Source organism: Phocoena phocoena, chromosome 3, assembly GCF_963924675.1.
Source record: "Phocoena phocoena chromosome 3, mPhoPho1.1, whole genome shotgun sequence".
In the NCBI taxonomy this organism is placed as follows: domain Eukaryota; kingdom Metazoa; phylum Chordata; class Mammalia; order Artiodactyla; family Phocoenidae; genus Phocoena; species Phocoena phocoena.
Genome location: NC_089221.1, coordinates 169,488,726 through 169,516,267, shown reverse-complemented (window position 1 = coordinate 169,516,267; position 27,542 = coordinate 169,488,726). Strand labels below are relative to the sequence as shown.

Below are 27,542 nucleotides of genomic sequence, written 5' to 3'. Positions count from 1 at the left end.
GACAAGGGTCTTAAAGGTCAGGAGAGCGATCATTTCAGCCCAGAAATACCCAGCCAAATTACCAACTTCGTATGGGAAGGGAATAAAGATCTTTTTAGACGAGCAAAGTCCCAGGTTCCCCCTCCTTTCTGAGAGAGCTGCTGGAGGATGTGCTCCAGCTAAACAAGGGCATCAGCCAAGGAAGACATGGGATCAAGGAAACCAGATCCAACTCAGGAGAGTCCAAGGCAGTCTCAAGATAAGAGGAGGGCCTCAGGGTGTCATTGAGGAGCATGGGACCCCTGCCTAGGAGGCCACACCAAGATCTTGGAGAAAACCAGGAAAGCTAAGCGTCTAAGAGAGGGGGCCAGTTACTGACCCCAGAAGGAGCAAGCAAAGAATGCAGTGCGAGCAGCTCTGTTGCTCACGGATGAACTATATTTACAGGATCAGAAAAATGTAATATAGAATCTCACCGCAACCAAAATGGGAGAGAAGCCAGGAGGGGTTGAGGTGGGCAGGATGGCCACAGCCTAAGTGTCTGTGCTGGCAACTCAGCAGAGAAGCCAGAACCAAAACACAGCAGCAGCGTGAGGAGACACATGCAAGTCAATACAAGAAGAAATGGCTAAAAGAGGGGAAGGCGTCGCATCTGGGGAGTGGGCCCAGAGGATGCTCTTATGGCCAGACTGCGATTAGGGTGTGCGCACAGCTCCCCACAGCTGTCAGCAAGTCAACCCCAGATTCCTCCGGTGTTATTTCCCAGCTTATGTTCTCACAGAGCAGATCCTCCTTTGCATGCCGACGTTCACCTCGCTTTCCCCTCTGCAGCAGGGCCTGTCCCTTCGCCTGCGTCTCTGCACCTAGTTCCACCCGTTCGGGGGCGGGGCGGGGGTTCCCTGCGTTGGTGCGGTCTGGTGGCTGCCGGGGGTTTGGTGCTGGGGGCAGAGCTCTGAGCCCACTGGTGTGTTGGGGGCTGAGGAAGGCCTGGGCTCTCTGGGGACCCTGAGGCGGGCAGGGGCAGAAGTGGCCTCCGGGCCAGTTCCGGGTTGGTGGGGGTGGGGGAGGGCCGGAGAGGGGGTGAGGAGCGGGGCAGCTGCCGGAAACCGAGGCCAGGTGAGTTGGCGGTAGGAGGGTGCCCCTCTGCTGGGTGCTGGGGCCAGCATGGGGGTTCGCTTGTGGGCACCCGGCCCTGCAGCATTCCCAGACCCCGAGAAAAGCCTCCCGATGACAGCTGGGGAAAAGCCCGGGGCTTCCCGCCTGTGTCCGCGTCGGGGCTGCACCTGGCATTTCCCAAACTCGCTCGGTGTAGAGAGTGTACCAGGGGAGGCCTGAGTCTTTCGTGCCCCCTCCCGCCCCCATCTGTTGCCGACTCCCCCGCCCTGTCCCTGCCCGCCTGTCCTCCTGCACCCCTCACCCTCGCAGTGCGCCCTTGCACGCCATGCTGTGTGTGATGCCATGCCTCTGCCCATGACGCGCCCTCCCCGGAATGCTCCCTGCTTCCCACCTTTGGTCATCAGGGTGGTTCACGCTGCAGACATCAAGGAGGGCTCGTCGCGTGCCAGGCGTTGCCTGGGCTCGGGGCACAGAGCCAGGGGCCTCAAGTTAGGTAGCTGAGCGGCAAGGGGCCGGCAGTGGTTAGCGGTTAGCGTCAGGGGACAGTTAGAAGGAGGCATCCCAGGAGCCAGCAGCGTCGGGCAGGGAGGCAGCAAGGAAGCCGTGAGCCCCCAGCGTCCTGCTGCAGACGCCCCTGGGAGGAGATGCGGGTCCTGGCATCCGGAGCCCTTGGGGCCTCCCTGCCCACCCGTCCCCAGTCAGACAGCCCTGCTTCCCCTTGGTGAGCGCTTGGTCCTTGGAGGTGCGGCTGCCAGGGACCCTGTAGGGTCTCCTATAAGGTCTTGGTGTCTGACCCCACTGGGGCCACATGGAGAGCTCCCTGGGGGAGGGAAGCCACGGCCAGCGCCAACAGCTCTCTCCAAAACAACCCCTCGGCTGTGAGACCCGGAGCCTGTGGCTGTCCTGGTGTCCCCTGCCCAAGGCTGAGCCTCTCCACCGCCCTGGCCCCTGCATCAGCTCCCGGGCCAGTCACACCCCTCCTGAGGTCTCAAAGCTGCACTGCCCCCTCCCCGGAAAGTTTCCAGGAACCGGCAAGGACGTCCCACCAGGACCCGGCAGGGGTGCCCTGGCCACTAACCTGCAGCCCCCCTCCCTGTGTCGCTTTCCTTTCTTCCTTTTTAATCCCAACTCCCCCTCGTTTTCACTAAGAAGCCACAGCTCAGCCTCAGCTGGGGTTCTCACTTGGGGCCCGAGGACCGCCCTCCATCCCGTCCGGGGACTGTCGCAGCCCCTGAGGCCCGCGGGGGCAGGAGGTGAGGGGGGCCGGGGCGCAGCTTAGAGAAGGGGCCACCGCGGGCTCTGGGCGCGGAGCTCCTGCAGGTGGAGAGGATGCAGGGAGAGCCCGGGGCCCCGCGAGGCCCTGCGGCGAAGCGTCTAGGGAGTTAACACAAGTCCTAGAGAAAAACCCCCTGACGTTTACGTTCTAGACAAATTAGTCTGAAAGAAAACAGACACTGGAAAAAGACTGAGGAGGAGAGGAAACCAAGTCTAGAGAGGAAGAAAGAGCAGACCAGGAGGCCGGGGCTGTCGTAAGTGCACCTTTTGTCTGTCGCGCAGGCATTTTCCACGAGCTTCTGTTTCCATCTGAGCCCACGCTCCCCGTGTCTCCCGCCCCACCACACAGAGGCTCCCGGAGCCCGTCTGTCCCGCCATCCCATCTCCAGCTGCCATCGGCACGCGCTTGACACCCACCTTGCCATCCCCTCCCCTCCCCCAGGCCTCTCCCTCCACCGCCCCTGCCCCCAGGAGCCAACCCCACCCAGGGCCTCCACTTCCCCGGGCCTCCTGGGGGGCTCTGTCTGCTGGACAGGGCGCACAGCCCAGGGCTTCTCCCTTCCGTTGTTTCGCCTCCCGTCTGATGAGCCTCCCTCTCCAGGTCTCACCGGAAGCGGAGCCAGCCCAAGAAGCCCAAGCCGGATGACCCCAAGTCTCCTGGCGAGGGGGCAGCTGGGACGGCCCTCCTGGAGGAGGCTGGTGGCGGCATGAAGGAGGAGGCCACACCAGAGGCCGACCCCGAGGAGGAGGAGGAGGAATCCCAGCCGCTGCCGCAGGGCCGGGAGGCCGAGGGCTCCGAAGGTCAGTCCTGCTCGGTGCCTGTGCTGGCCAGGCCCCGCGCCTTCAGAATCCCATCCGTGTGTCTTGTGGGCAGGGAGGGCGTTTTCTAAAAATGTGCATTCTGGGAGTGCTGTGAGAAGTCCCTCTTCTCCCAGAAACTGAAGTTCATCCAGCTGCTGAAACAGAATCCACAGGTGGGCAGCTTGAAACAACGGGCTTTATTCCTCGGTGCTGGAGGCTGGGAGATCAGGGTGCTGGTGTGGCCTGGTGCTGGCAAGGGCCCACCTCCCGGTTTGTATGTGACCCTCTGTCACTGTGTCCTCAGGGGGAAGAGAGAGCCAGTGAGCCCTCTGGCCTCTAAGGTCACTGATCCTTAGCCAGGGCCCCACCCTCATAACCCAGTCACCTCCCAACCGGCCCACTGAGGGGCGGGGTTCAGCATGAACCTGGGGGGACACAGACACTGAGTCCATAACAGAGGTGTTCTCTGCTCGGTTGGGAAAGGGGATGGCCTGCTGTTTGCAGCCAGATGCTGGACGTGCCTGCGGTGGGGATGCCCCACCTGCAGGCTGGCGTTGAACTAAAAAACTGTATCTGGGCACCATGGTGGGTGTGTCTAAGAACCGTACCCTGTACACTGCCTGGGGCCCGTTAGTCGCGGAACATGACTCCGTGAGCGTTTGAACGTTCCCCATTCCCATGTTTTATGGTGCTCCTTTTTCTTTTCCACGGCTGGTTTCACTTTCCTAATTTGCAGCTTCAGCTGCTCACACGTTGGCACCTAGCAGCTGCCCCCCAGGCGTACAGGAGGGGCCGGGCGGGGCTGGGGGGCTGGTGGCAGATTGCCAGGCAGCAGTGCCTCAGGCCCCCATCACAGGCCGTAGGTCGCTGGAGGGTTCCTCTTCGGGACTGTGTCTTGGAGCAGGTGAGCCAGCACAGCTCTGCCTGGCTTGGGGTCAGGCCCTCCCCGGGGTGCTCGTGGCTGGTGTCACAGATGATGTGGCATTCCACCAGGCACCGAGAGGGGCAGGCGCATGCCCCTGATGTTCCCACGGTCCCTGCAGGGGCCCCCAGGAGCTGGAGGCAGGGAAGACTGGAAAGTTTCCTGGGTAAATTGCGTGCTGGCCTGTCCCAGACAGCCTGGCATGCCACTTGCCTGGTGGGCATCACGAAACAGCCCGCTCCACACGGGAGGGTCTGGACAGTGGGGGGAGGCAAGACACAGGCGGCGGGGGGCGGGGAGGGGGTGTGCGTCGGCACAGTCTGTGCGCAGGCACAATCACCCCGTGGGAATGGACCCAGAGGCTGAGGCCTGGTGACGCAGGGAGCTAGCGGAGTTGCCAGAAACGGGCTGGACCCACAGAGCCGCCCCACACTTGTCACATATGGGTGTTCACAGAACACATGGTTTTGAAGAAAATCCTGCCTATAATGAGAACATCCAGAGGGTGATGCAGGCTGGAGCAGATCCAACAGAAAATAAAAGACCTTTATGGAGAAAATTAAGAGACGTTTTTGAAAGACAAGGAGGAGCTGTAACATAAACGGGGCTGCATGTGTTAGGGGTCTCCCTGCAAAGGTGCTGGCCAGCGGCCTTGGGGGATGTTGATTTCGATGCAGCCGGAGGGAGCAAGGCCCGAGGAAGAGGGGTCAGGAGAGGTCAGGGCTACGTGACGGGCCAGCAGCTTGCAGGCAGGAGCAAGGACACTGTCCTGGGCTGCAGTGAAGGCCACTGCTCTTCCCTGGGGCGACCCTCACATGCAGCCCCGAATGTCACACGGGCACCCATGCCCCATGTCCCGTTTACTTAAAGTTCAGAAAACACGCCAGGCAGACACTGGACTGTTCAGGGAAGCATCCGAATCTGCTGGGGCTGCCGTGCGACAAAGTACCCGACGCAGGGCTTCAGGAACCGAGGTTCATTGTCTCTCGGTCTGGAGGCTGGAAGTCCGAGGCCAGGGTGTGGGCAAGGCTGGTTCCTTCTGAGACCGCGAGGGAGGGTCTGTTCCAGGCTTCTCTCCTTGGCTCGTAGACGGCCACCTTCACGCTCACACGGCCTCTCCCTGGGTGCCAGTCTGTCTGCATTTTGCCTTTCAGAAGGACACCGGTCACATTGGATGAGGGCCCACCCTAATGACCTCATCTTATTAACTCATGACATTAGCAATGACTATTTCCAAATGTGGCTGCACTCTGAGGCCCCGGGGTTAGGACTTGCACATAGGAATCGGGGGGACACAGTTTAGCCTGTAACAGAGTAAACGTGCCAAAACCAAGAGGGGCTCCCTCGGAGCGGGTGGTCTGCAGCTGGGAGGGGCCTGTGGTCCTGCCGGCTCTGTGCCTGTGTCGTGAGTGCTCCGGGCCCCAGTTCCGTGGGGGGCGAGTCAGAGCATGGGCTGCGGTGGGTGAATGAATGATGGACCCTCTGCCGTGGGCTCCGGGATCCAGGGCCCCGAGTCCCGTCAACAGGTGAGGCGTTTGCATCTGACTCCAGAGGCCATGGAGCTGAGCTGTAGGGAGGTTAGGACAGTGGTTGTTGACATGGCTAGGTTGGGGTTCTGGCCCAAGAGGTTGGGAGACTCGGCAGATGTCCCTGGTGTGACTGGCAAGGACTGGGGTGGTGACCGCCCTGCCCCAGGGTGGGCTGCGTGGGGCGGGGCAGGAGCAGGCTGGGCTCTGCACCCGGGCCGCCCCAGGTGGCACCTTGCAAAGTTGCCAGGGGGCATCAGGGCTCTCACGGGGGCGGGGTAAGTGGGAGAAAAAGCAGGTGGGAATAAAGAGTCCAGGTTGAAATTTGGGGACCCGGGCCCTGGACGCCGCCTCGGCAGGCCAGTGGGGGTGTTGGAGGGTAAAAGGAGAGGACACACACCCCGCTCAGGGCCTGTGGGAGGACGCCCGTCCCAAGGGTCTTGGCTTCAGCCCGAAGCGGCTTTTCCCAGGAGTGGAGTCAGCCCGTCGGGGGCCAGCCAGGGCGGGGGCTCCTGGGCCCGACCGGTTCAGACAGTCCCGAGAGACAAGGGTTTTAGCGGGACCCCTCCTGGGAAGGGTGGGAAGGATGCCTTGCGACCGTGGGCATCTCTCCTCCCTCTCGAGCAGGCGCAAGGGGCTGCCGGCCTGAGGCCGGATGCAGGGCAGCCCGCAAGAGTAGACGCGCTATTTACCCACCTGCTTAGCAAAGGAGTAATGGCTCTCTTTTCATTAATTGAGTTGAGTTAAAATGAACCTTCGCCCAAACCCGTCGACTGTTTATAGAGACAGCCGCACCCCCATGCCCTGTCACCTCCTGCTTGGACCCGGCCCCGTCACAGGGACACTGTGCCTCGGTGTCTCGGGATCCCAAGAGCTGGCCTCAGGCTCACGCACGGCGAAGGCCTGGTTCCTCTCCGGTTTTCCCTTTTCTAAGCAGGTTGTTACCTAAACGGGGCGGGGTGGGGGGTGGTCTCTGTGTCCACTGAGAGTAAAACATGCTGCTGTAGACCAAACCCTGCAGGATGTGTGCCCTCCTTCCTGGCATCTGCAGCCACTCTGTCCCCCTTCCAGGGCCTCAGCCCAGGACCCCCAGGGCTTCTCCATAAGGGCTGCAGGCTCCGTGCTCTGTGGTGGGCTCAGTGTCGCATGGCTGTGGACCCCAGGCAGAGCGGGGACGTTCCCAGGGAGGCGCCTCTGCTCACGGCTGGCTGCTTCCCTTTTCCAGACACCCCGTCCCTGTTCCACTCCAGAGCCTGGTTCCCAAGAAGGACGAGTTGGGGTGTTGGGACATCTCCCGGAACATCAGCTCCTCTAGAGGGGAAGGGGTCCCTTCAGGGGACAGAAGGAGGCTGCCACAGCTGGGGAGCCACACGCCCCAGTCGGGGGCTGTCCCTCAAGCCCTTGGAGGAAGATCGCTCTGAATGCATCAAATAAATAAGTGCTCACAGTCGGGGGTGACAGCAAACATGTCTGGGGAACGAGTGGGAGATGTTAAAGTGGTTTCTAGACTCCCTTTAACGCCAGCTTCATGCCCCTCATAGCTGTGAGTGTGAGGGGCGTTCGGGCGCGAGGACAGGACATTTTGTTTTAAGTTTGCGTCGGGAGGGCGTGTGTTTGCCGCCGCTGCTCACGTAGGAAGCTCCCTGACTGGAGTAGGTGGAGGCGGGCAGGATGGAGGTGCCCGGACTCTACAGGGGCAGGAGGGGGCCCGGCTGGCTGCGGGTCCCTTGGCCTGGGGAGGGGGGCTGCTTCCCCTCCTGGCTGCCAGGTCCCACCAGCTCCCACTGCCGGGGGTCTGCAATAGCAGCTGCCCTGTGGCCTGGCCCAGGATGGGACCAGCAGCCTCCGGCACAGCAAGCCCTGGTCCTGGCGGGAAGGCAGCCCGTGTCCACCTGGCTTGCTGGGACCGCAAGGGCTCCCTCCTCCTGCCTGGCCCTGGCCAGCTCCGGCCAAGCACGGCCACTGTCCCCTCTGGCAGCTCTGGAGCTGGGGGTGGCAGGGGCAGCGGCAGGGCCCCAGGAGGGCTGGTCCCAGAGTACGTGGTCCCCCGCAGGGCAGAGCAGGGCCGGGGATGGGTGTGCAGCCGCCCTGGGTCACTTCCCCCTCCCTCACGCACCTTTTTTGACGGCTTTAGGACAAGACCCCGGGGCGGCTGCACCCAGCAGTGAGCAGCAGGCTGGGCGGGGCATTGACACTCACGCCACAGTCCCCTGGCCTGGGCTCTGCTCAGGAGGGATGCGGGCTGGCTGGGCCAGGCAGGGCAGGGTTCCTAAGCCAGGCAGCAGCCCTGTGCCCCCTGCTCTGCCCTGGGAGAACTTTGGTGGGAGAGGAGGCATGGGGGCCCCGGAAGCTGGCGCGGCTGTCACATCCATCGGCAGTGGGGGGATTCTTGGCTGTGCCTCCCCGCGAAAAACAAGTGCCAGACGGGCCTCAGCAACCCTTCTGGGGCAGAGGGGTTCCCTGCCATTCTGCGCCCCCTTGCACACCGGGGTGGTGAGAGGCCCTGTGTGCTGGGGAGGGACCCGGCTCGGGTCTGAGCCACCGTTCCAGCTCCATTTCGAGGCTCCTTCAGGCGGGCCAACCAAGGGGCTTTCCAAGTGCGGCCTGCCTGCCCTAGGCCTGCAGCGGTCCCCACGGCGTGAGGACAGACAGGGCCCGGGCCCCCCAGCGTCCCTAGTGCCCTTGGGCTTGTCCCCTAACAGGGTCCTCTGGGTGCGCCCCCGTCAGCTTCCCAGGGCCTAGTGGCCGTGAGGAAGGAGCCGGGGACGTGTCCTTCCCCAGCAGCATCTGGAGCCGGGGTAGCTCGCATGCTCTGCTGTCCTGAGGCCCGGGAGGCCGTCGCTGGACCTCCATTCGGGTGGCCGCGCTGTCAGGGAGGAGGGCATAGTGGATTTCCTTAGAGAACAAAGCCGTTTCTCCGGAAGTCCCTGCTGCCGTGTCAGTACGGGGCTCAGGGCTGCCGCAGCGCCATTTCTATAAATCAGTAGAAGCGGCAGGAAAGAGCCTGATCTCCTCGGCCCTTGGTCACCTCCTGGGGCTGGGCTGCTGTCACCAAACCTTAAGAGCAGTGTTTACCCCACACCTCTCCCCGCCCCCCACCTTTCAGCGCCCCCCCATCCCCCCTGTCCCACGTCTCCTGGGACAGGGAGGTGACCTTTAGAGGCCAGGACCATCCAAGTCCAGCATCTGTAGAGGAGAAGCAGCTTTGTCTGCGGAATGCCCATTTCCTTTCCTCGGCCGGATAACTGTTCCTGGGGTGCTGTCAGTTGGGGGGTCCTGGGGAGCGTGCTGGGCTCCTCCAGGTGGGCAAAGGCACAGGAGGGATCCTGACTGCACCCTTGCCCTTGGAAGGCTCAGGGCCAGAGGGCATGGGGGGCGCTGGCAAGCGCTCCCTCCTCTGAGCCTCTCGTGAAAAGCTCGGCCGCCTGCTCAGGACCCTGCGGGCTGCAGCGACCGGAGCGGCCCTTCCACGAAGGCCAGGCTGGCTCAAGCCTCTGCAGCTTGCCTATGGGGGCCGCGGGTGGGGGTCGGCTCCCTCCTAGCGCTCAGGGCCGGGGATCTGCCTGGAGGAAGGGAGGGAGGGCCCTTGCTTGACCCCTTCCTGGATCAGGGCCGGTCAAGGACTAAGTGATGGCCTTGCCCTTGGGAGCATCATCCCACCTGTGTCGTTATCTTTGGCTGAGGGACGGGGGTGAAACACGGACAGGTTTTTGTAGCAAGAGGTAAGTGTGGATGCCGCGGGGCCCAGCAGACCCTGTCACGTGTCACGTGGTAACAGGTTTAGCCGGGAGAGGGACCACTGCTTTTCTGCGAGTTGTCCTTACTTTCCCGGCCCTCAGAGACCCAGACTGTGACGCATTGGAACCAGCGGTTCACGGGTACCATCAGTAGGATGACCAGTACGTCCCCTGATATCAGCTGCTGTCACACCTCATGTGACGTCCTGAGCCTGTGGGGACCCGGGACAGGCAGTGAGGGCCTGAGCTCATGTGCCCATTCTCCAGGTGGGCAGGGAAGGCCCGAAGGCTGTGCTCTGAGCCGCTGGTCCTTGTGGGCGGGCGTCCCTGAGGCTGTGCACACCTCGCCCTGAGCACAGCAGGCCTCGTGGAGCCCCCCGCCCGCATGCATCCCCAGTGGCTGTGTGATGTGACCACAGAGACCCAGTGGCTGAAAGCAACAGTCTTATTCTCCGACATTTCTAGGGGTCAGGAGTCCGACACGGGTCCCGCTGGCCTGAAATCCAGGCATGGGCAGGGCTGGTTCCTCTGGAGGCTCCAGGGGAGAATCATTCCCTGCCTTTTCCAGCTTCTAGAGGTGCCGCATCCCTGGCTCTCGGCCCCATCCTCCGTCCTCACAGCCAGCAGTGCAGCATCTCTCTGGCTTCTTCCGTAGTCACGGCTCCCCTGGCCCCAGCTGGATCCCCTGCTTTTAAGGATCCCTGTTAGTACGTGGGGTTCGCCTCGGGTTCCTCAGCTCACCCTCATCTGCAGGAGCCCTGCTGCCATGTCAGGTTCCGCGGGCACAGGTCCCGGGGCTACGGTGTGGGCGTCTTCGGGGGCCATGACCCCTCCAACCACACCGCCCATCTCCGTTTATTTGACGAGCTGCACGCCCACTGTGGTCCTGAGTTAAGATGCTGCTGAAGGCGCTCCCTGTCCACCTCCCTCCCCACCCCGTCACCTGTCAGGAAGCCCCCGCAGCGCCGGCCCTCGCGTCTTCCGGGCCCTGCAGGCCCCTCTGGCACTTGTGTTTCACACAAGTAGAACCACTTGTTTATGGTTTGTTGTTTAAGGTTTTGCTTTTTAAAAATTCCACAAACCGTGTGTGTTTACTGTAGAAATAAAGGAAACTCAGACACATGAAAAGAAAATGCATCCCACCTCCTCCCCCCTCCCCTCGGGAAGGATGTTCAGAGCCGGTCTCTTCCCAGCTGCTTTTGGACAGCTCGCCTCGGCACCCCGTGCTCATTCCAGAAGGTGCTCTGAGCATGTGGCAGGACTCTTGAGGCCAGGGTGCTGCTGCTCCAGGGCTCGGCCGCCTGGCAGGGGGACCTGGCAGCAGTGACAACTGCCCGAAGCCTGGGTTCCTTGGGGGAAGGCCTCTCTGGGCCAGAAGGGGCCCTCAACTAGTGCAGCCGGCTCCCGCGCGGGCTGGGGGGCTCGAAGGGGGTGCCTGGCCACTGGCCCCTGGGGTGCCCCAGCCCCCGCCTCTGACTCATCTCTCTCCTGTCCCCACAGAGGACGGGAGGGGCAAGCTGCGGCCAGCCAAGGCCAAGAGCGACCGGAAGAAGAAGAGCTATGGCCCTCTGCACCTCCACCACCCGCTCATGCCCCAGCTGCCGCCGCCCCCACCCACCCAGTTCCCCACCGAAGAGGTGCCCCTGCTAGAGATCCCGGCACCGGCCACCGGCCCTGAGGCCGCCGAGGAGAACCCCCCGCCACCGCCTCTCAACGTGGTGCCCCCCGAAGCACCCAGCGAGGAGCCAGAGGTGAAGCCGCGCCCCATCATCCCCATGCTGTTCGTGGTGCCGCGGCCCGGCCCGGCGGCAGGCGACAGGGGCCGCGTGTCCTGCCAGCAGGCCTCTGAGCACTTTGCCCAGAAGGGCCCCACTTGGAAGGAGCAGGTGGCCCCCATGGAGCTGACGGGGCCCGAGGAGGAGAGTGGAGCCGGCGAGGTGCAGGTAGGGGGCAGTGGGTCCCTGGGGCCGGGGGTCCCCTTGCCCCACGTGCTGGCCACAGCCCCGCTCATCCAAACGGCCCCTGTGGATCCTGTCCCGGAGGCCAAGGGCACATACGTGGTTTAGAAACCACCGTTGGGGGAACTTCCCTGGCGGTCCAGTGGTTAAAACTGCGTTCCCAAGGCAGGGGGCCCGGGTTGGATCCCTGGTCAGGGAACTAGATCCCACATGCCACATCGAGGACCCGGCACAGCCAAATAAACAAATGAATATTTAAAAGAAAAGAAAAGAAAAGAAACCACTGTGGGTGTTGGCTGCGTGCTTCCTGGGGTCTTTTGCCCCTGACTGAGGACACTCGGGTCCCTCTGAGCTGGGCTCCACCGCCTCTACTTCTGGCCCCAGAGCTGCTCCCACAGAGGCCTCCTGTGCCATTTTAGGCTCCGTCGACCTTTTCCAAGTTGAAGATGGAGATCAAGAAGAGCCGGCGCCACCCTCTGGGCAGGCCACCAACCCGGTCCCCGCTGTCTGTGGTCAAGCAGGAGGCCTCAAGTGACGAGGGTGAGCAAGGGTGCCCCTGGCTCTGCTGCGCCCCTGCCCTGCCTTCCTCTGCCACCCGCCCGGCTTGCTCACTCCCGCCACCCCCAGCCGAGGTCGGGCCTGCAGACCCAGCCCCGGCACAGCCTCAGACCCTCCCCAAATGCTGTGGGGCCGAGGTGCCCCCTGCCCAGCCCACAGCTCCCGAGGTCAGGCCCGGCTGCCCCCAGGCCTCTGCCCTGCCCTTGTTTGCTCCATTTCCCCGGGGGCGCTTGCTCTACTGGGCCCAGGGCCTCAGATGTCGAGTGGGGCCTCTGAGGGGCAGGTGTAGCCACCTGGGCTCATGCCCCAGCCCACTGCCCAGAGCCGGGGACCGTGGTGCCATTTGCCTTTCTGTGACTCGGTTTTCCCATCTGTAAAATGGGGTCTTCTGGCCCCCCTCAAGGGGTCCTGCCAGGGAGGTGCACGGGGCTGAGGCCTGTAAAGCGTGTGGCCTGGTGCCAGGCACACGGTGGGTGCTGGGAATGCCGGGAACGCCGAGGCCAGTTGTCACCCAGAGCTCCTGGTGCGATGCTTTCACAGTCTCCGTGGTAACCTCTGCCCCCTCCTTATCCTGTGAGAACTGAGAAGATGCCGTCAGCAGAGGCTCCTGCCCACGACCCCCAGCACACTTGCCGTGGCCCTTGTGCGTTTGTGTCCCTTCCTGGCCCTCCAGGTGAGCGAGGACCACACCTCATCCTCTCACAGCCTCGGGATCTGTTGGGATGCCTGGCGCAGAGCGTTTCCAGAGGGCAGCAACGAACGATGGTAGAGGTGCCGGCCACATCCCCCAGGGAGAGACTTGAGAAATGGATTCAGAGTTAGAGGATCATGGAGCAGCATGGGGCCCAGAACTGGCCCATTTCCAAGTCCATTTCCAGCAGAGACGTCCTGGCCCTGCGCTCCCTGCACCGGAGACAGGGCTGCGTGACCCCGAAGTGGGAGAAGCTGCTTCGAGAACAGAGGAAACCTCGCCCTTGGCCGTCACCCCGCAGACACCTGTGACTCACGATGCTCCGGGCTTTGATCTCTGACCTGAGGCCAAGCTGCCCTCAGGGAAAGTCAGCGCCGGACTGGGGAGCGGCCAGTCCCAACAGAAGTGACCCTTCCTGCCTGAACCCAGCGTGCGCCTGGGAGAAGTTGGAATAAGAGGCGGCGGCACTGGAGCTGGAGGGGCAGAGACGGAGAAGCTTCTGTTTAACACTCGGCTGGAAGTCGGAGTGATTGTCTTGTGCAGAAATCCTGCTAAGCCCATTTATCATCTTCCGCTTCAGCCTTCCGTCTAAGCCGCACGTGGAGTGTGAAAAGGGCCTGGGTGGCTTCTTTGGTTCTGAACCTAATTTGAGGGCGAGGACGTGGAGGGTTCTAGAAGCGGGTCTCGGGCTGGAGCTCTGGGAGCAGGAGGGGCCTCTCTGGAGATCAGATGCGGCCCCAGGGTCCCCGTGCCTTGAGGCAGCCTCTGGCCTTACAGCTGGGACGGCTGTGGTACCAGCCATGCTGGCCCAGCTGCTGGGAAGGTTGGGGCCCCGGGGATGAGGACCCTGCTCCTTGGGCAGGTTCCTGGGGACTGCTGACGCTGATGCCAGGGCAGATGGCACCCCTGTGTCCTCAGGAAGTGCAGGAATGGGATGTGGGGGATTGGGGACAGTGAGCTGGGAGTCGAGGCCGGCGGAGGCCAGCCCGGTGACAGGTGATGGGAGGGACATCTCTCAGTGGCCTCCATCTTACAGGACATTGGGGCAGCAGTGCCCCCGCCCGACTCCCAGGGGAGTCTGTGCCTGACCTGCCAAGGCCTGACCATCCCATCTCCTGTCCCCAGACGGGATCAGCCCTGAGCTGAGGGGCCAGGGCACCTCCCTGTGGAGGGGCTCAGGGGCCAAGAAGTGGGGACCCATCCCCTCGAGCGCGCACTGGGTGGGGTGGGGTCCTGGGTGCTGAAGCTCCTCCCCCCTCCCACTTTACTCCAGAAGCCTTCCCTTTCTCTGGGGACGAGGACGTGGGTGACCCCGAGGCCTTGAGGTCTTTGCTGTCCCTGCAGTGGAAGAACAAGGCGGCCAGCTTCCAGGCCGAGAGGAAGTTCAACGCGGCGGCCGCCCTGACGGAGCCCTACTGTGCCATCTGCACCCTCTTCTACCCGTACAGCCAGGTGAGCCGGTGCCGAGGGACCCCCAGGCCATGCCGGGCCGGGCAGCATCCGCCTGCTCCCGATGGCGCCAGGGCTCGCTCTGCCTGAAGGGAATCCCTTCCCCCTGAAGGGAGGGTGATGGGGACCAAGAACCCATTTGCTGTTGGAGCCACAGTGGGCTCGGGGGAGAGCCCGACGGAAGGCCCCTGTGAGGGCTGCGGGGAGAGAGCCCAGGGTCTGCGTTTCATTGGAAGGTAATTTATCAGTGTGCCTCAAAGAGGATGAGAGTGCAAGGAAGCATCTCGGGTGGCTGTCCTCTGAGAGGCCCTCAGCCCAGCCCAGGGGGCAGCGCAGGCAGGGGGCCCGGGGGTGGGTCCAGGTAGGCGCCTGCGTGGTGAACGGGGGCTGGCGGTGGGGGGGCTGGGGCTGGGCGAAGACCCACGCATGGCCTGGCGCCACGCAGCCGCCAGCTCTGTCCTGAGTTTCCAAGTTGTGATCGTGGCCTTTCCCCGCACTCTGCCCTGTACCATCCACCACCACGTCCTCCCGGTTTCCTCCTTAACCTGTTTCCTGCCGTGTCCCCCTCCCCCAGCCCTGACCACTGCCTGCCTCCTGCCCTTCCTGTTAGCACCTCACCACAGCCACGCACGGCCCAGCTGGAAAGCCCGCCAGGCTCACCACGGCCCCCGGCCTCCGCACATGCCCCACAGCCATCCTCTCCTGTGATATCTGCCCCCGCACGCACACATAGCACGCTCCGTGCTGTCCCCCAGCATCTCCCACACACCCACCCAGGCCTCTCCCTTGCCAGATGGATTTCTGTTCACTCTTTGATTCCACCCAGCTGCCACCTCTTCCAGGAAGCCTTCCTGGACCTGCTATCCCAAGCTGACTCTGGCATGCCCCCCAGCTTCCCCCACCCGCCTCTGCTCTTGCTCCTACCCTCTGTTTATCAGCCCTTGGAGGACAGGGCCGGGTCTCACTTGTTTTGGGGTCCCCGGGTTCCAGCCTAGTGCCTGGCATCTTCCACGTATTAGCTGAGCTAGCCGAGCTCTGTGCCCCGTGCTGAGGGCGGCACACCCATCTCGAGGGCTCTGCCACTCAGAGCTGCCAGGACCTGTGGTTCCCTAAATGAGCCAACATCTGGTCGTGGAAACAAGTACGATGAAACGTCCAGACAGACAGTCTTCTCTAGGCACGCCCCTCCTCAGCGCCGCTGGAAGTCATCACTGGGAGCACTGGCTTAAGAGGCGAATCTCCTCAGTCCCGGTTGCCGAGTGAAGCACTGACTCAGCTTAATCACGTCCATGGCGTCAGCGCGCCTTGCGGGGCTGCCGCTTCCGCAGTCCGGAGCCCTCAGAGTCGGGGACCAGGCTTCGCTTGTCCCATATCATGGGAAGGGCTGTGGCTGGACATACTGCCTGTTTGGAAACCAGCCGGTCCCCTAATCCAAGTTGCCACATGGGGCGCCCCAGGGCCCCACCACCGCACACACACAGTGCATCAGGCCAGCGGTCTCTGGTGGCCTCTTTCCTTATGCCCTGAGCCGGTCAGAGTCCTTCCGTCACTGGGTGCTGGGTGCTGGGTGCTGGGGAGGCTCGTCTGGGAGCCCCAGCACCCTGTGACAGGCCCAGGGTTGCTGGATCCTGGTGCCATGGGCAGGATGTTTTCATCACAGTCTCTTCATCTGATTGGATTTGGGGAGACTGGGGTACGGCCGTCATGGGGCGCGTGTGAGTCACAGGTGGGGAGAACGCTCCACATAGATACACAGATAACACGGCATCAGGTGATGGTCAGGACCACGAGGACAGACAGAGCAAGGAAGGCCTGGGGGCCGCTGGTTATGTGAGCAGAGATCTGAGCGCCCCAGGCAGTGGGAACGGCACATACAAAGGCCCCGGGGCAGGACCATGCCTGGCGTTTGGGAGGAACCGTGAGGGGGCCCTCGTGGCCGGAGCAGAGCGAGCCAGGGGCAGTGGGATGAGGGCGAGAGGGATGAGGGCAGCCGGGCAGTGTCTGTGCTGTCTGCAAGTAAGCCTGAGTGGGAGGGCTTCTGGGTGGATGGGACAGAGTCTGACTGCCTTTGGGGAGGATCTCTCGGGGGCTTCTGAAGCAGGGTTGGGGGCTGGGAGGGTACGTCAGGGACACCCATGGTGGGGCAGTTGCAGGTGTCCTGGTAGGGGTGCTAGTGCAGCAAAGAGCAGCCTGGGGTGTGCTGCTTGGGGACGCAGGGGCGGAGGATAGACCCAAGGATGTCAGGGGTCCCTGCCCGCCCCACGCTGGGCTCTCCACTGATGGCGGCCCTCCTCCTGCAGTCCCTACAGACCGAGAAGGAGACTCCCCAGGCCTCCCTCGGGGAGGGCCCCTCGGCCACACCGCCTTCCAAAAGCGGTCAGAAGACGCGGCCGCTGATCCCCGAGATGTGCTTCACCTCCAGCGGGGAGAACACAGAGCCGCTCCCTGCCAATTCCTACATCGGCGACGACGGGACCAGCCTGCTGATCTCCTGTGCTAAGTGCTGCCTGCAGGTCCATGCCAGTGAGTGCTGGGGAGTGGGGAGAGCCGAGGGGTCCACCACACAGCCCCGCTTCACCCTCCCGAGACGGCCACCCTCGCGTCTGCGGGACAGGGAAGCCCCTTCCTCTGGCTGCTGCTTCGGGCCTATAGCGGGACCTGGCGTCATGGGGTGGGGGTCTTGACCTTTGGGGGCTGGTGTCCTGCCCTTCCCCCTGGCCAAGGCAGGACTGCCTGGTCAGCCTCCTTCTGGGAGGTTCCACGGAGGCCTGCCCTCCCCGCCCAGGGCCTGGGAGGCCGCAGGAGATTAGGTACCTGTCAAGGGCTGTGACGCTTTTAAACTCCACACTTTGGGGCCGGAGTTGGAACTGACGGTAGAGCTGAGGTTCTAGAGTGGTTCAGGGGTCGGATTTATCTCTGCCATCGGTGACTACCCTCCCCCAAACCCTGAAGGCCCAACCATAGCCTGAGACAGGAAGATGGATGTCTGTCCCCTTCTTGGGTGGGAGGGGGCAGCGAATGTGAGATTAAGCTCCCAGGACAGGGAGAAAGCTTCCTGGAGCCGCTTAATTTTGCGTGTGTACATCTCTGTCCAGCGCCCGCCCTGCAGAGGCCTGCCTGGAGCTCACTCTGTCTCTTGGCTGGGAGCCCGTCTGCTCTGCCTGGCCAGGCCCGGCTGTGAGATGTGCTTCTGGGCAGACGGGCCCCCCGGGGTCGGGGTTGGGGGGGCAGGGGGTGGGCAGCAGCCAAGCTCACCACCCTGCCGCTCTCGAGGGGCCTGAGGTCCAGCCACGCAGGGGGAGAGGAGCCTCCCTCATTGCCCTTGGGAGGCAGAGTCCTCAGCACAGGCATCTTCCTTGAGCCCTGGCACCAGACAGAGGTGGACACCCCCAGGCCTGACCTTGGCTGAGGGCCCCAGGGGATGGAGCAGGGGGCCAGGTGTGGGCTCTCGGGTACCTTGCCGTCCCTCAGGGTGCCCCCTTCCTGCTGCCTTGCTTTCTCCCTGGCCTTTTCCCCAGGGACCTCTCAGCACTGGCCAATGGCCCGTCTAGCCCACAGAGCCCGTTTGGTGGGTAGCGAGCCCGGGCTGGCTCAGGGTCCCCGCAGGACTGCTGAGCAGTGACCCCGGGTGAGGCAGGGTCCTGGGGCAGGCTGTGCCTTCTGCCCTCGCTCTGAGGCATGGTCCTCCGCCCCTCCTCCATGCCCCCTCCCCCATGCTCCCTCCGCGACTGTAAACCCGGACCACATCCCAAAGCCAACACCTTGGTAACCCAGAGCCTCCGGCTGCGCTTTTGGAAACAGTGGACTCTGGGCCCAGCTCTGCTGCTCTGAACTCAGGGCTCCCCGAGGCCCACCTTGCATCTCACACCACCGCTCGGCCACCTTCCTTTCTCTCAGCTCAGAAGAGCCTGGGCGAGCCTCCCATACTGGGGTGGGGGGCGAGGGCCAGGCTGAGCCTCCAGACCCGGCAGGGCTCCCGCTTGGGGGCCAGCTCTCCTTCCCCGCGTCAGTTTCCAGACTTTCTCCGGCTCTGTGTGCAGTGGCCCGGATTGAGGTAGAGCGGTTGGTGAGCACAATTACCCTCAATGCCGCAGCCGCCCTTCACCCAGCCCGGGGCGGGGGTGGGGTGGGGTGGGGGGGCTCCGTGCAGCCCGTGGGCAGCCGCGGTGACAGATGCGCTGGCCCCTGTCTTCCAGGTTGCTACGGCATCCGCCCAGAGCTGGTCAACGAGGGCTGGACGTGTTCCCGGTGCGCGGCCCACGCCTGGACTGCGGTAACTCGCCCCTGCAGCTGGGGTGGTGCTCTGAAAGTCGGCGCGGCCCGTGGGGGAGCCGGTCCTGGGCCCCGGGCTCGCCAGATCCCGCAGGGTGACCTTGGGCTGGCGGCCTCACCTCCCTGGGTCTCGGGTGGAGCCCGACGCACTCTCTCGGCCCATCGCTTCCTGTGGCCGCTAGTTTGAAATGTAAGGACCGTGGGCGGGGGACGGAGCAGGTCCCAGAGCATCAGGCGGGCGGCGCCGCCCTGCACACCCCTCACCTGGCTGTTGTCTGGTCCTTGTAGGAGTGCTGCCTGTGCAACCTCCGGGGAGGCGCCCTGCAGATGACGACTGACAGGAGGTGGGTTAGAAGGGACTCTCCTCCTGGGGTGTCCTGAGGGGCGATTCGGGGCGGGGGCAGGACCGGCAGGAGCAGACGAGGTCCCCTCGGCCTGGCCAGCCGGTGTGCACGATCGTGAGATGACCCCAAGGGGACGGAGCGCACCTGTGACCCCTGACCCCACCCGCTCCGCCCCCCCAGGTGGATCCACGTGATCTGCGCCATCGCCGTCCCAGAAGTGCGGTTCCTGAACGTGATGGAGCGCCACCCCGTGGACATCAGCGCCATCCCCGAGCAGCGGTGGAAGCTGGTAGGGGCCCTGGAAAGTCCCTAGGCCCCAGGGATGCAGGGTAGCTGCCAGGGAACCAGAAGTCGCGATTTCAGTTTGGCCAGCAGTTACTCTTTGAATAGCCATGGGGGTACCCGGAGAAAAGCAGGGCTCCCCTCCCCGTCTCTATTTCCAGCTTTTCACACAGAGGAAGCCACCCGCACTCTGCCCGGTTCTTTCTTGCCTAACCTGCGATATGCCGCCAAACAGAATTTTAAGTACCCAATCCAGTTACAGTGGTCATCGAGCAGGGCTCTAGAATGTCTTCATCACGCCTAACTGAACCTTCTCACACGTTAAGTGGCAGCTCCCTATTTCCCCCCCCGCACCCTGGCGACCATCACTCTGCTGTCTGCTTTTGTGAGTTTGTTTCCTATGCCTTGTGGAAGTGGAACCACGCAGCATGGGTCCTTCTGCGTCTGGCTTTTTTCACGGAGCAGAATGTTCTCAACATCCATTCACATTGCTGCAAATGGCAGGATTTCCTTCTCTTTCATAGCTGAGTAATATTCCACTGTATTTCTACATCACATCTTCTTTATCCATTTTCTGTCGAGGGACACTTAGGTTGCTTCCAGGTCTTGGCTATTGTAAAGGATGCTGCAGTGAACATGGGGGTGCAGGTGTCTTTTCGAGATAGTGATTTTTTTCCCTTCAGACGAAAACTCAGGAGTGAAATTGCCAGATGGTATGGTAGCTCTATTTTTAATTTTCTGAGGAACCACCATACTGTTCTCCATAGCAGCTACACCAATTTACATCCCCACCAACAGTGCATGTGGGTTCCCTTTTCTTTCTGTCCTCAACAATACCTCTTGTCTTCTTGATGATAGACGTTCTAACAGGTGGTTTTGATTTGCATTTCCCTGATGATTAAGTGATGTTGACATCTGTTCGTGTACCTGTTGGCCATCTGTATGTTTTCTTTCTTCTTTTTTTTTTAAATTTATTTATTTTTGGCTACGTTGGGTCTTCGTTGCTGCGCACAGGCTTTCTCTAGCTGCAGCAAGCAGGGGCTGCTCTTCATTATGGTGCATGGGCTTCTCCTTGTGGAGCACGGGCTCTAGGTGCACGGGCTTCAGTAGTTGTGTCATGCAAGCTCAGTAGTTGTGGCTCACGGGCTCTAGAGGGCAGGCTCAGTAGTTGTGGCGTACAGGCTTAGTTGCTCTGCGGCATGTGAGATCTTCCCGGACAGCGCTCGAAGCCGTGTTCCCTGCATTGGCAGGCGGATTCTTAACCACTGCGCCACCAGGGAAGCCCCCTCTATATGTTTTCTTTAGGAAACGTCTATGCAAGTCCTTTGCCTATTTTTGAACTGGGCTGGTGGCTTTTTTGCTCCTAAGTTGTAGGAGTACCATCACTGGCCCCTCTAAGGAGCACGGCCATCCTTGGGCAGGTGTGGTCTTGCAAGGCTCACGCCTCCTGCTCTTGCTGGTAACACACACACCCCTCCCCCATGTGGGAGAGCCTTTGGCTCAGTGGGCAGTAGGCAGACAGTGAGCAGACACTGGCTTCCCTTTCCAGCTTGGCCACCATCCAGTTGTGTGACACTGGACAGATTCCTTGACCTCTCCGTGCCTCAGCCTTCCCCTCCGTAGAATGGGGCTGCTAATAGTCCCCTGTGTGGGGAGCATCAACTGGGCCACAACAGAAAGCGCTCATCATGCCATCTGAGCACCAGCGTGTGCTCTCAGGTCATCACCACCTGTGAGTTTGCAGGTGGCCGTGTGGGGGACAGGTGGGTGATGGGATGTGTCTTGTGGCATCTGGGAGCTGGGTCCTTGGCCCAGGGGTATGGACAGCATCCTGGCTGCTTTTCCTGCCTGGTTTATTTCCCAGCTGCCTGGGGCAGGCCTGGCTAGTGACGCTCCTCCAGGCCTCTAGTGGGCAGGAGGCAAAGAAATGGGGCTGCGGGCACTGAACCCAGCGGGGAGTCCCAGTGAAGGCACAGAGACACCGACCGCGGAGCCCACCGGTGCAGGGCCCCCGGGCAGGGCTGAGTGGGCAGTCAGCTGGAGCCGTGTGGGAGGGGACGGACGGGGCTTGGTCAGGAAACGGGGGGCACTGGGGCCAGCGCTAGCCCCGCCCAGCGAGGACGGGCGTTAGGAAGAGGCTGGCGCCTGTGGGCGATTCCTCCAGGAGCACGGGCGGAAAAGGCCTCATTATTCAGCTGGAGTGATGGTGCGGTGCGCTCTGCCGTAATAGGTCCTCCCTCCCAGACGCTTTATGGATCATCTGACATTTCCAGCTTGCAGCCTCTTCATCACCAGCACTCGTAACGATGAATTTAAAATCCTTTTACACGAGGCTTGCTTGTATTGCCTAATGGAGCCCCGCAAGGAAGCCAGTGGTTAACTCCTGCGTGCCCGGCCGCCCGCCTGCCTGCCTTCCTGGGGCCATGTGCAGGCCGCAGGCTCGGGGACGGTCACACCTGGTCACCCGCCCAACTTCCTGTCCCCGTGACTCCCTGGCCGCTGGTCTTGGTGAGCGGGGGTGGCCCCAGCCTGCCGGCAGCCTGAGCCTCGTGCTCACCCTCTCGCCAGGCCAGGTCAGGTTGCGAGGCTGCCGGGGCGGGTGCCTTGAACCAGCTCTGCCCTCTCGTTGGCCCTGCCATGAGGTGTAGAGGCCGGTGTCACATCCTGATGGGAGGGAGGGTGGGCTGGCAGGCAGGCGGTGAGGGATGACGGCAGAGGCTGGTGGGGAAGAGGGGAGCCGGAGACATAGGACATGGTGCCTTGCGGCCTCCATGGCTGATGGCACACCCACCCGTAGCCCTTGGCCTCCTCTTGGCCACTGTTCTCCACCAATGTCCACACCCCACCCTGTACCACCCCCCCATCCCCACCCCCGCCTCACTGCCTCCAGTGAGGGAGTCCCAGACACAGGACCCACCCTTAAGGCAGCCCTGAGCTCAGCCCTTGATAAATGGCCCGATGGGGGCCTGGCCTGTATTCCTCATGATGTGTAAACTCGGAATAATGAGCTGCCACCGGAGGCTGGATTGAACGAGCTGCGTGTCAGGCCTGGCTGTCAGGTTTCTCCCAGCCTCGGCTGTGGGGTCGCGGCCCGGTCGCCAGGGCCGCTGTGCTCCACCTTCCGCTCCCCGTGGAGCCACGCAGAGCACAGTCCTCGAGGGCCGTGTTGTGCTTCTGCACCTGTCCCCGCGGGCCGGCTGGAGAATCAGGCATCGACGGTTTAATAATGACATATCATTGCCATCGATTGGCGCCGGGCAGCACTCCTGCAGCGCCTTTGCTGTGGGGCTTCTCTGGCTTTTGAATGCGGTTTACAAAGCGGTAAAGGCCCGCTTATTAAATGCCCAGAGTGACGGGCTGGTGGTTGCTGAGTGGTGGCAGGGCGTGGGCGTAGGTGCAGCATCCGCGGCCTGGGAGCTCATGCCCAGCAGAGCAGGTCACCCAGGCAGGGCGTTCCCACGGTGTGGGCCCTCTGCCCCTCCTTAGGAGGGGCTACACTGCAGCGTCTTTCATTCAAAATTAAGATAAAATCCCCCATTTTATTTATTTTCTTTAAAAAAAAAAATCTCCCGTTTTAAAGAGAACATTTTCCTTTTACTACATTCACAGAGTTAGGCAACCATCACCTCTATCTAGTTCCAGAACATTCCATCACCCCAGAAAGAAACCCCCTCCCTGTTGGGTGACTGCCATCTCCCTCCCTCAGCCCCTGACAACCCCTAACGCACTGGCTGTCTCTGTGGATCTACTTGCCTGTTCTGGACGTTTCCCATCAATGGAAGCACACACTGTGTGTCCTTCTGTGTCTGGCTTCTCTCACTGAGCATCGTGTTCTCAGGGTCCATCCGCGTTGTAGCGAGTGTCAGTGCCTCTCTCCTTTTCATGGATGAATCACGTTTCACTGTGTGATTGTTGCTGCCTATTCCAGTCTTGGAAGTGCTCCTGGGGGGCAGCTGCAGGCCGGGTTGGTGGGCCTGGGGTGGTTTGTGGGGGGGCTCTACATCGCGGTCAAGACTCTCCCAGGATGCCTCCACTCAAGGCCGGCTGCCGGGACTCCACACTCCAGCCCTGGGTCTCAGAGTCACTCCCAGGAGACAGACCTGGGGGCCCGGCAGGAGGCCTCCCAGCCCCAGGGGGCGGGGGCAGAGGCACTGGCCAGAGCCCCATTCCCACTGCCGTGTCCCCACAGAAATGTGTGTACTGCCGGAAGCGGATGAAGAAGGTGTCGGGCGCCTGCATCCAGTGCTCCTGTGAGCACTGCTCCACCTCCTTCCACGTGACCTGCGCCCACGCCGCTGGCGTCCTCATGGAGCCAGACGACTGGCCCTACGTTGTCTCCATCACCTGCTTCAAGCACAAGTCGGGGGGTCACACTGTGAGTGCCCTCCTGCCCTTCGCCCTGTTTCCCTGTCCGCCCACCCGCCCCGCTGTGTTCTGACACCCCTCCGCCTCCAGGTCCAGATCCTGAGGGCCGTGTCCTTAGGGCAGGTGGTCATCACCAAGAACCGCAACGGGCTTTACTACCGGTGCCGCGTCATCGGCACCACCACGCAGACCTTTTACGAAGTGAACTTTGACGATGGGTCTTACAGCGATAACCTGTACCCAGAGAGCATCACCGTGAGCAGCGCAGGGCCGAAGGGGGCGGGGCCAGGGGCGGTGGGTGGGGCAAGGGGCGGGCACCGGCGCAGGGCAAGCGTTGCCCTTAGGAAGGGAGGTAGCCGGAACCCTCACAGGGATCCCCTGCATCCAGGGTCACCATTGTCCCTGATGGACAGGCCCAGGCTGTAGGGCCCCTGCTAGAAAGCACCACCTGTTTCTGTAGAAACAGCAGAGAGCCAGGCCAGTCTAGATACGCCTGCAGGCAGGCGATACCCCAGGGCTGGGATGGCCACGGCACCCCCGGCCTGGGCACCTGCCCGCAGCTCCCCTTGATAGTTCAAGCTGAGAGCACTGCCTTCTTCCTGGTGGCAAAATCTACCAGATGGGACCTTTCTTAGCCCAGGCGAGCGCGGTGACCGAGGCCGAGGGCGCCCCTTACCCCCCGCCCGTCCTTCCTTCCACAGAGTAGAGACTGTGCCCGGCTGGGTCCCCCGCCTGAGGGTGAGTTTGTTGAGCTCCGGTGGACTGATGGCAACATCTACAGGGCCAAGTTCATTTCCTCTGTGACCAGTCACATCTACCAGGTGAGGGGGTCCTGTCTACCAGGTACAGGGATGGGCTGGGGCGGGGCCCTCGACGAGGTCCTGCTGGGGGATGATGGCGTTTGCCCACTAACTGAGAAGGTCAGCACAAGCTGGAAGGTTGTCCAGCTGTCCAATATTATCCCCTTTGGAGGTGCCTTCCCGATTTGTGTGTGTGTGTGTGTGTGTGTGTGTGTGTGTGTGTGTGTGGTAGAACATACATAACATAAAATTTACTGTTTTAACCAATTTTTAAGCGTACAATTCAGTGCCCTTGTTTTTTTTAAAAACCAAGTTGGTTGTGAGTTTCTCACCATAATTGTGGAAAAGAAATTATTGAAAGGGGTGGAATCTTTGAAGAGAAACCACCCGTATCCCAGCGAGAAAGATGATAGCCGCTGACCCTGTGCTGTTTCCCGTGGCTTGTCTGGCAAGCAGGCCGTGAGAGTGTGGGTGTCGGGCCTCAGCCAGGCCAGGCTGAGCGGCCAGCAAGCTGAACTGTGTCCCCTTGGCAGGTGGAGTTCGAGGATGGGTCCCAGCTGACGGTGAAGCGTGGTGACATCTTCACCCTGGACGAGGAGCTCCCCAAGAGGGTCCGGTCCCGGCTGGTAAGTGGCTGGGGGTAGGGGTGAGCGCTGCTGCCTGGGAGAGTGACCCGTCAGGTGGCCTTGACCTCCTGCCTCAGCCTTTGCCTGGTCTGGGGCGGGAGGGTCAGCCCGGCTGGGGAGAAGGAGACAGAAGCGCCTGCACATGGATCTGAGCTGCAGGTCAGCAATGCACAAAGGAACAGGGGAGACTGGCCTCTTCTCACAGCCTTTCAGTGTCTTCTTTCTTTTGTGTTTAATCCAAGGTTTTGAGGATTGGGGGCTGTGGCCATGGGTGGAAGAGCTGAGTCAGAGCTGGTGGGGGTCTCAGATGCCAGGTTCCCTTGGGGGACGGACAGGAGCTGCCAGGCAGACGAGTGGCCTGTGTGCACCCTGGCCTTGCCTCCTGCACTCTGTGGATGGCAGGGTGCCCGTCCTGCTAGGGAGCCAGTGACTGGGAGCTTAGGGCCCCTCCTCTGCCTGATGGGGGGCTCACTCAGTGAGCGTTGTTTCTCAGAACACTGTCATTGGCTGAGGGTCAGCAGCCCAGGGCCCTTGACCCCCAGCAGGGCAGGCATCTCCTCCAGCCAGGCCCCTGAGCAGAGCCTGTATTTCAGTCTGTTCCGGCTGTGATAACAAAATATTACAGACTGGAACTTACACAACAAGCTATCTCTCACAGTCCTGGAGGCTGGAAGTTCAAGATCAAGGTATCAGCAGATTCGGCGCCTGGTGAGGGCTGGATCCTGGCTTACAGACACCTGCCTTCTGGTGTGCTTACATGGTGGAGAGAGAGAGCGAGAGAGAGCTCTCTGGGATCCCTTTATAAGGGCACTGATCCCATTCGCAAGGGCTGCACCCTCATGACCTCATCACCTCCTGATACCCTCACACTGTGGCAGGGTAGGGCTTCAACACAGGACTCTGGGGGGGGGGACACAGACCTAAAGGCCGCAGCACCCCATCCGCACTAACCCCAGTGCCGTCTGATCTCCTGCAGTCGGTCACCACGGGGGCCCCGCAGGAAAATGTCTTCTCGGGAGAAGAGGTGAAGGCCGCCAAGCGCCCGCGGGTGGGCACCCCTCGTGCCGCGGAGGACTCGGGGCGGAACCCGGACTACCCGGCCTTCATGGAGAGCCTCCTGCAGGCGCAGTGCTGGCCCGGAGCCCCGTTCTAGGACAGCCGGCCGCCCGGCGACCCCTTGGCCCAGCAAGGCAGGCGCGGCGGGCCCAGGCATTTGCTTGCTGTGAATCCCTGTCCTCGCCTCCGTGGCCCGAGAGGCTACCTCGGCGACAGGAGCGAGCAGGACGCCACACGCGCCCCCGGACTCAGGGAGCAGGGCCACGTGGGCTCTGGGGGGCCGGCGGGGGCACGCGCCACCCCTTCAACCCAGATTCGTAAACCACGTAAGCTCTTCTTCTCGAAAAGGTGCTACTGCATTGCCTGCCTCCTGAGCAGCCTTTGAGATTGTGACTTCTGTACATAAATCACCTTTGTGAGGTTCTTTCTATAAATACCTATTGTTTAAAAAAAAATGCAAGAAAAAAAGGAAAGAAAAGGAAAAACAAGCCCCAAAGTTGTTTTCTAGATTTGTGGCTTTAAAAACAACAAAACAAAATGTCCTTTTTCTCAGAACCAAGATTGCTGCGGGAGATGAAAGCAGCTCGTCTTTTCGTTTGTTGTGTTTTCTGGTCTCGCTGGTCTGTGAGTGGCGGGGATGCACTGTAGCTGCGGCGAGGCCTGGGGGCACCCAGGGATCCCGGACGGTGGCGCCTGGTCACTCACTCTCTCCCAATCGTGAGATCGAGAAGGTCCAGGTGGCTGGCACTGCCGCCAGCGCCCAATGGGAGGAGACCGGCAGCTCCCTGGGTGGCCTGCCCCTTGTCTGCGTGGCCTTTTGCAAAATAAACGCTCTCTCCTCTGGTGGCTCCATCTTTTGCTTCTTCCCCTCGGGAGACCCGTCCCCCAGCTGAGGCCTCGGGTGGGCGGTCCTCGGGGGGTCCGGCTACGGCCCAGGTGTCTTCCCCGGAACCCGAGGGGCTGGCACATCCTGTATCCTCTCCGTGACGCGTGGATCTGTGTATCCAGGAGAGAGAGAGCGCGAGAGGGAATCGTTTTCAGCTCAGAGGAAGTCTGCCTCGTAAGGGTTGTGGGTTGAGTTTCCAGGCAAAAACGCGCTTCTTAGCCCCCTGCCTATCAGCTGCCCCGCTGTCCGCTGTAGGGGGATTGAGGGCGTCATTTGTTTGTATAGAATTTTTTTTAATTTAAAAAAAGAGGCTCTAATGGTTGCCAGGCCAGAGAGAACCGTGTAAGGGAAGCGGAGAGCAACTTCCTTGATGGGGAGGGGGCAGGTGACCTGGAGGGGCGGGCGGGGCGGGAGGTGCCAGGGGAGTCGGCGGAATGTCTGGGTTTCCTCTGCATGCAGCAGCCCCTGCCCCAGGGCGCTGTTACTGTGTTCATATGTAGTTTGAAAATGCTATTTATATTGTAAAGAGAATAAAAAGAAGCGGGCAGACACCCCTGCGGCCCTGGGTTGGGCGGTGGGCCGGCCCCCGTGGCCGGTCCCTCTGGGTTGCACCCCGTCCGTGGGTCGTGGGTTCCCAGACAACTCGTGCAGACCGGTGGTCTCACAGCAAAGGGGAACGCACACCTCCCCCACGAAGATACATCCGTGTCTGTGTGCGAAAGCAAAAAACAAACCCACCCACCCTGTTTTCTTTCCCACCTGAGATTAGGGATGCGCGCTGTATTTTTGCCTAATTCCCCTGCCTCTAGGTTCATAATGAATTAAAGGCTCGCGAGCACTGCGAATTACAGCTCCAGGTCTTTGCAGTGTCTTCTTTTCTGAGTGGGCCCCGGGAAGGT

General features: G+C 61.8%; 1 protein-coding gene across 3 annotated transcripts in view; it reads left to right on the top strand.

The window, feature by feature from the left end:
• Nucleotides 1-26,242, top strand: part of KDM4B (lysine demethylase 4B) — a 93,464-nt gene extending 67,222 nt beyond the window's left edge. The window contains exons 9-22 of one of the 3 annotated variants that reach the window (XM_065875384.1): nucleotides 2,523-2,624; nucleotides 2,972-3,171; nucleotides 10,857-11,299; nucleotides 11,734-11,854; nucleotides 13,837-14,015; nucleotides 16,313-16,535; nucleotides 18,209-18,285; nucleotides 18,573-18,628; nucleotides 18,809-18,917; nucleotides 23,100-23,285; nucleotides 23,366-23,530; nucleotides 23,977-24,096; nucleotides 24,609-24,701; nucleotides 25,678-26,242. In XM_065875384.1, coding sequence (XP_065731456.1) covers nucleotides 2,523-2,624; nucleotides 2,972-3,171; nucleotides 10,857-11,299; nucleotides 11,734-11,854; nucleotides 13,837-14,015; nucleotides 16,313-16,535; nucleotides 18,209-18,285; nucleotides 18,573-18,628; nucleotides 18,809-18,917; nucleotides 23,100-23,285; nucleotides 23,366-23,530; nucleotides 23,977-24,096; nucleotides 24,609-24,701; nucleotides 25,678-25,854 — 2,251 coding nt within the window. In that variant the 3' untranslated portion in view covers nucleotides 25,855-26,242. Of the gene's footprint in view, nucleotides 1-2,522; nucleotides 2,625-2,971; nucleotides 3,172-10,856; nucleotides 11,330-11,733; nucleotides 11,855-13,836; nucleotides 14,016-16,312; nucleotides 16,536-18,208; nucleotides 18,286-18,572; nucleotides 18,629-18,808; nucleotides 18,918-23,099; nucleotides 23,286-23,365; nucleotides 23,531-23,976; nucleotides 24,097-24,608; nucleotides 24,702-25,677 lie in introns of all 3 variants that reach the window. The other 2 variants (XM_065875383.1, XM_065875385.1) reach the window with 2 other exon arrangements.
• Nucleotides 26,243-27,542: the final 1,300 nt, after the last annotated feature.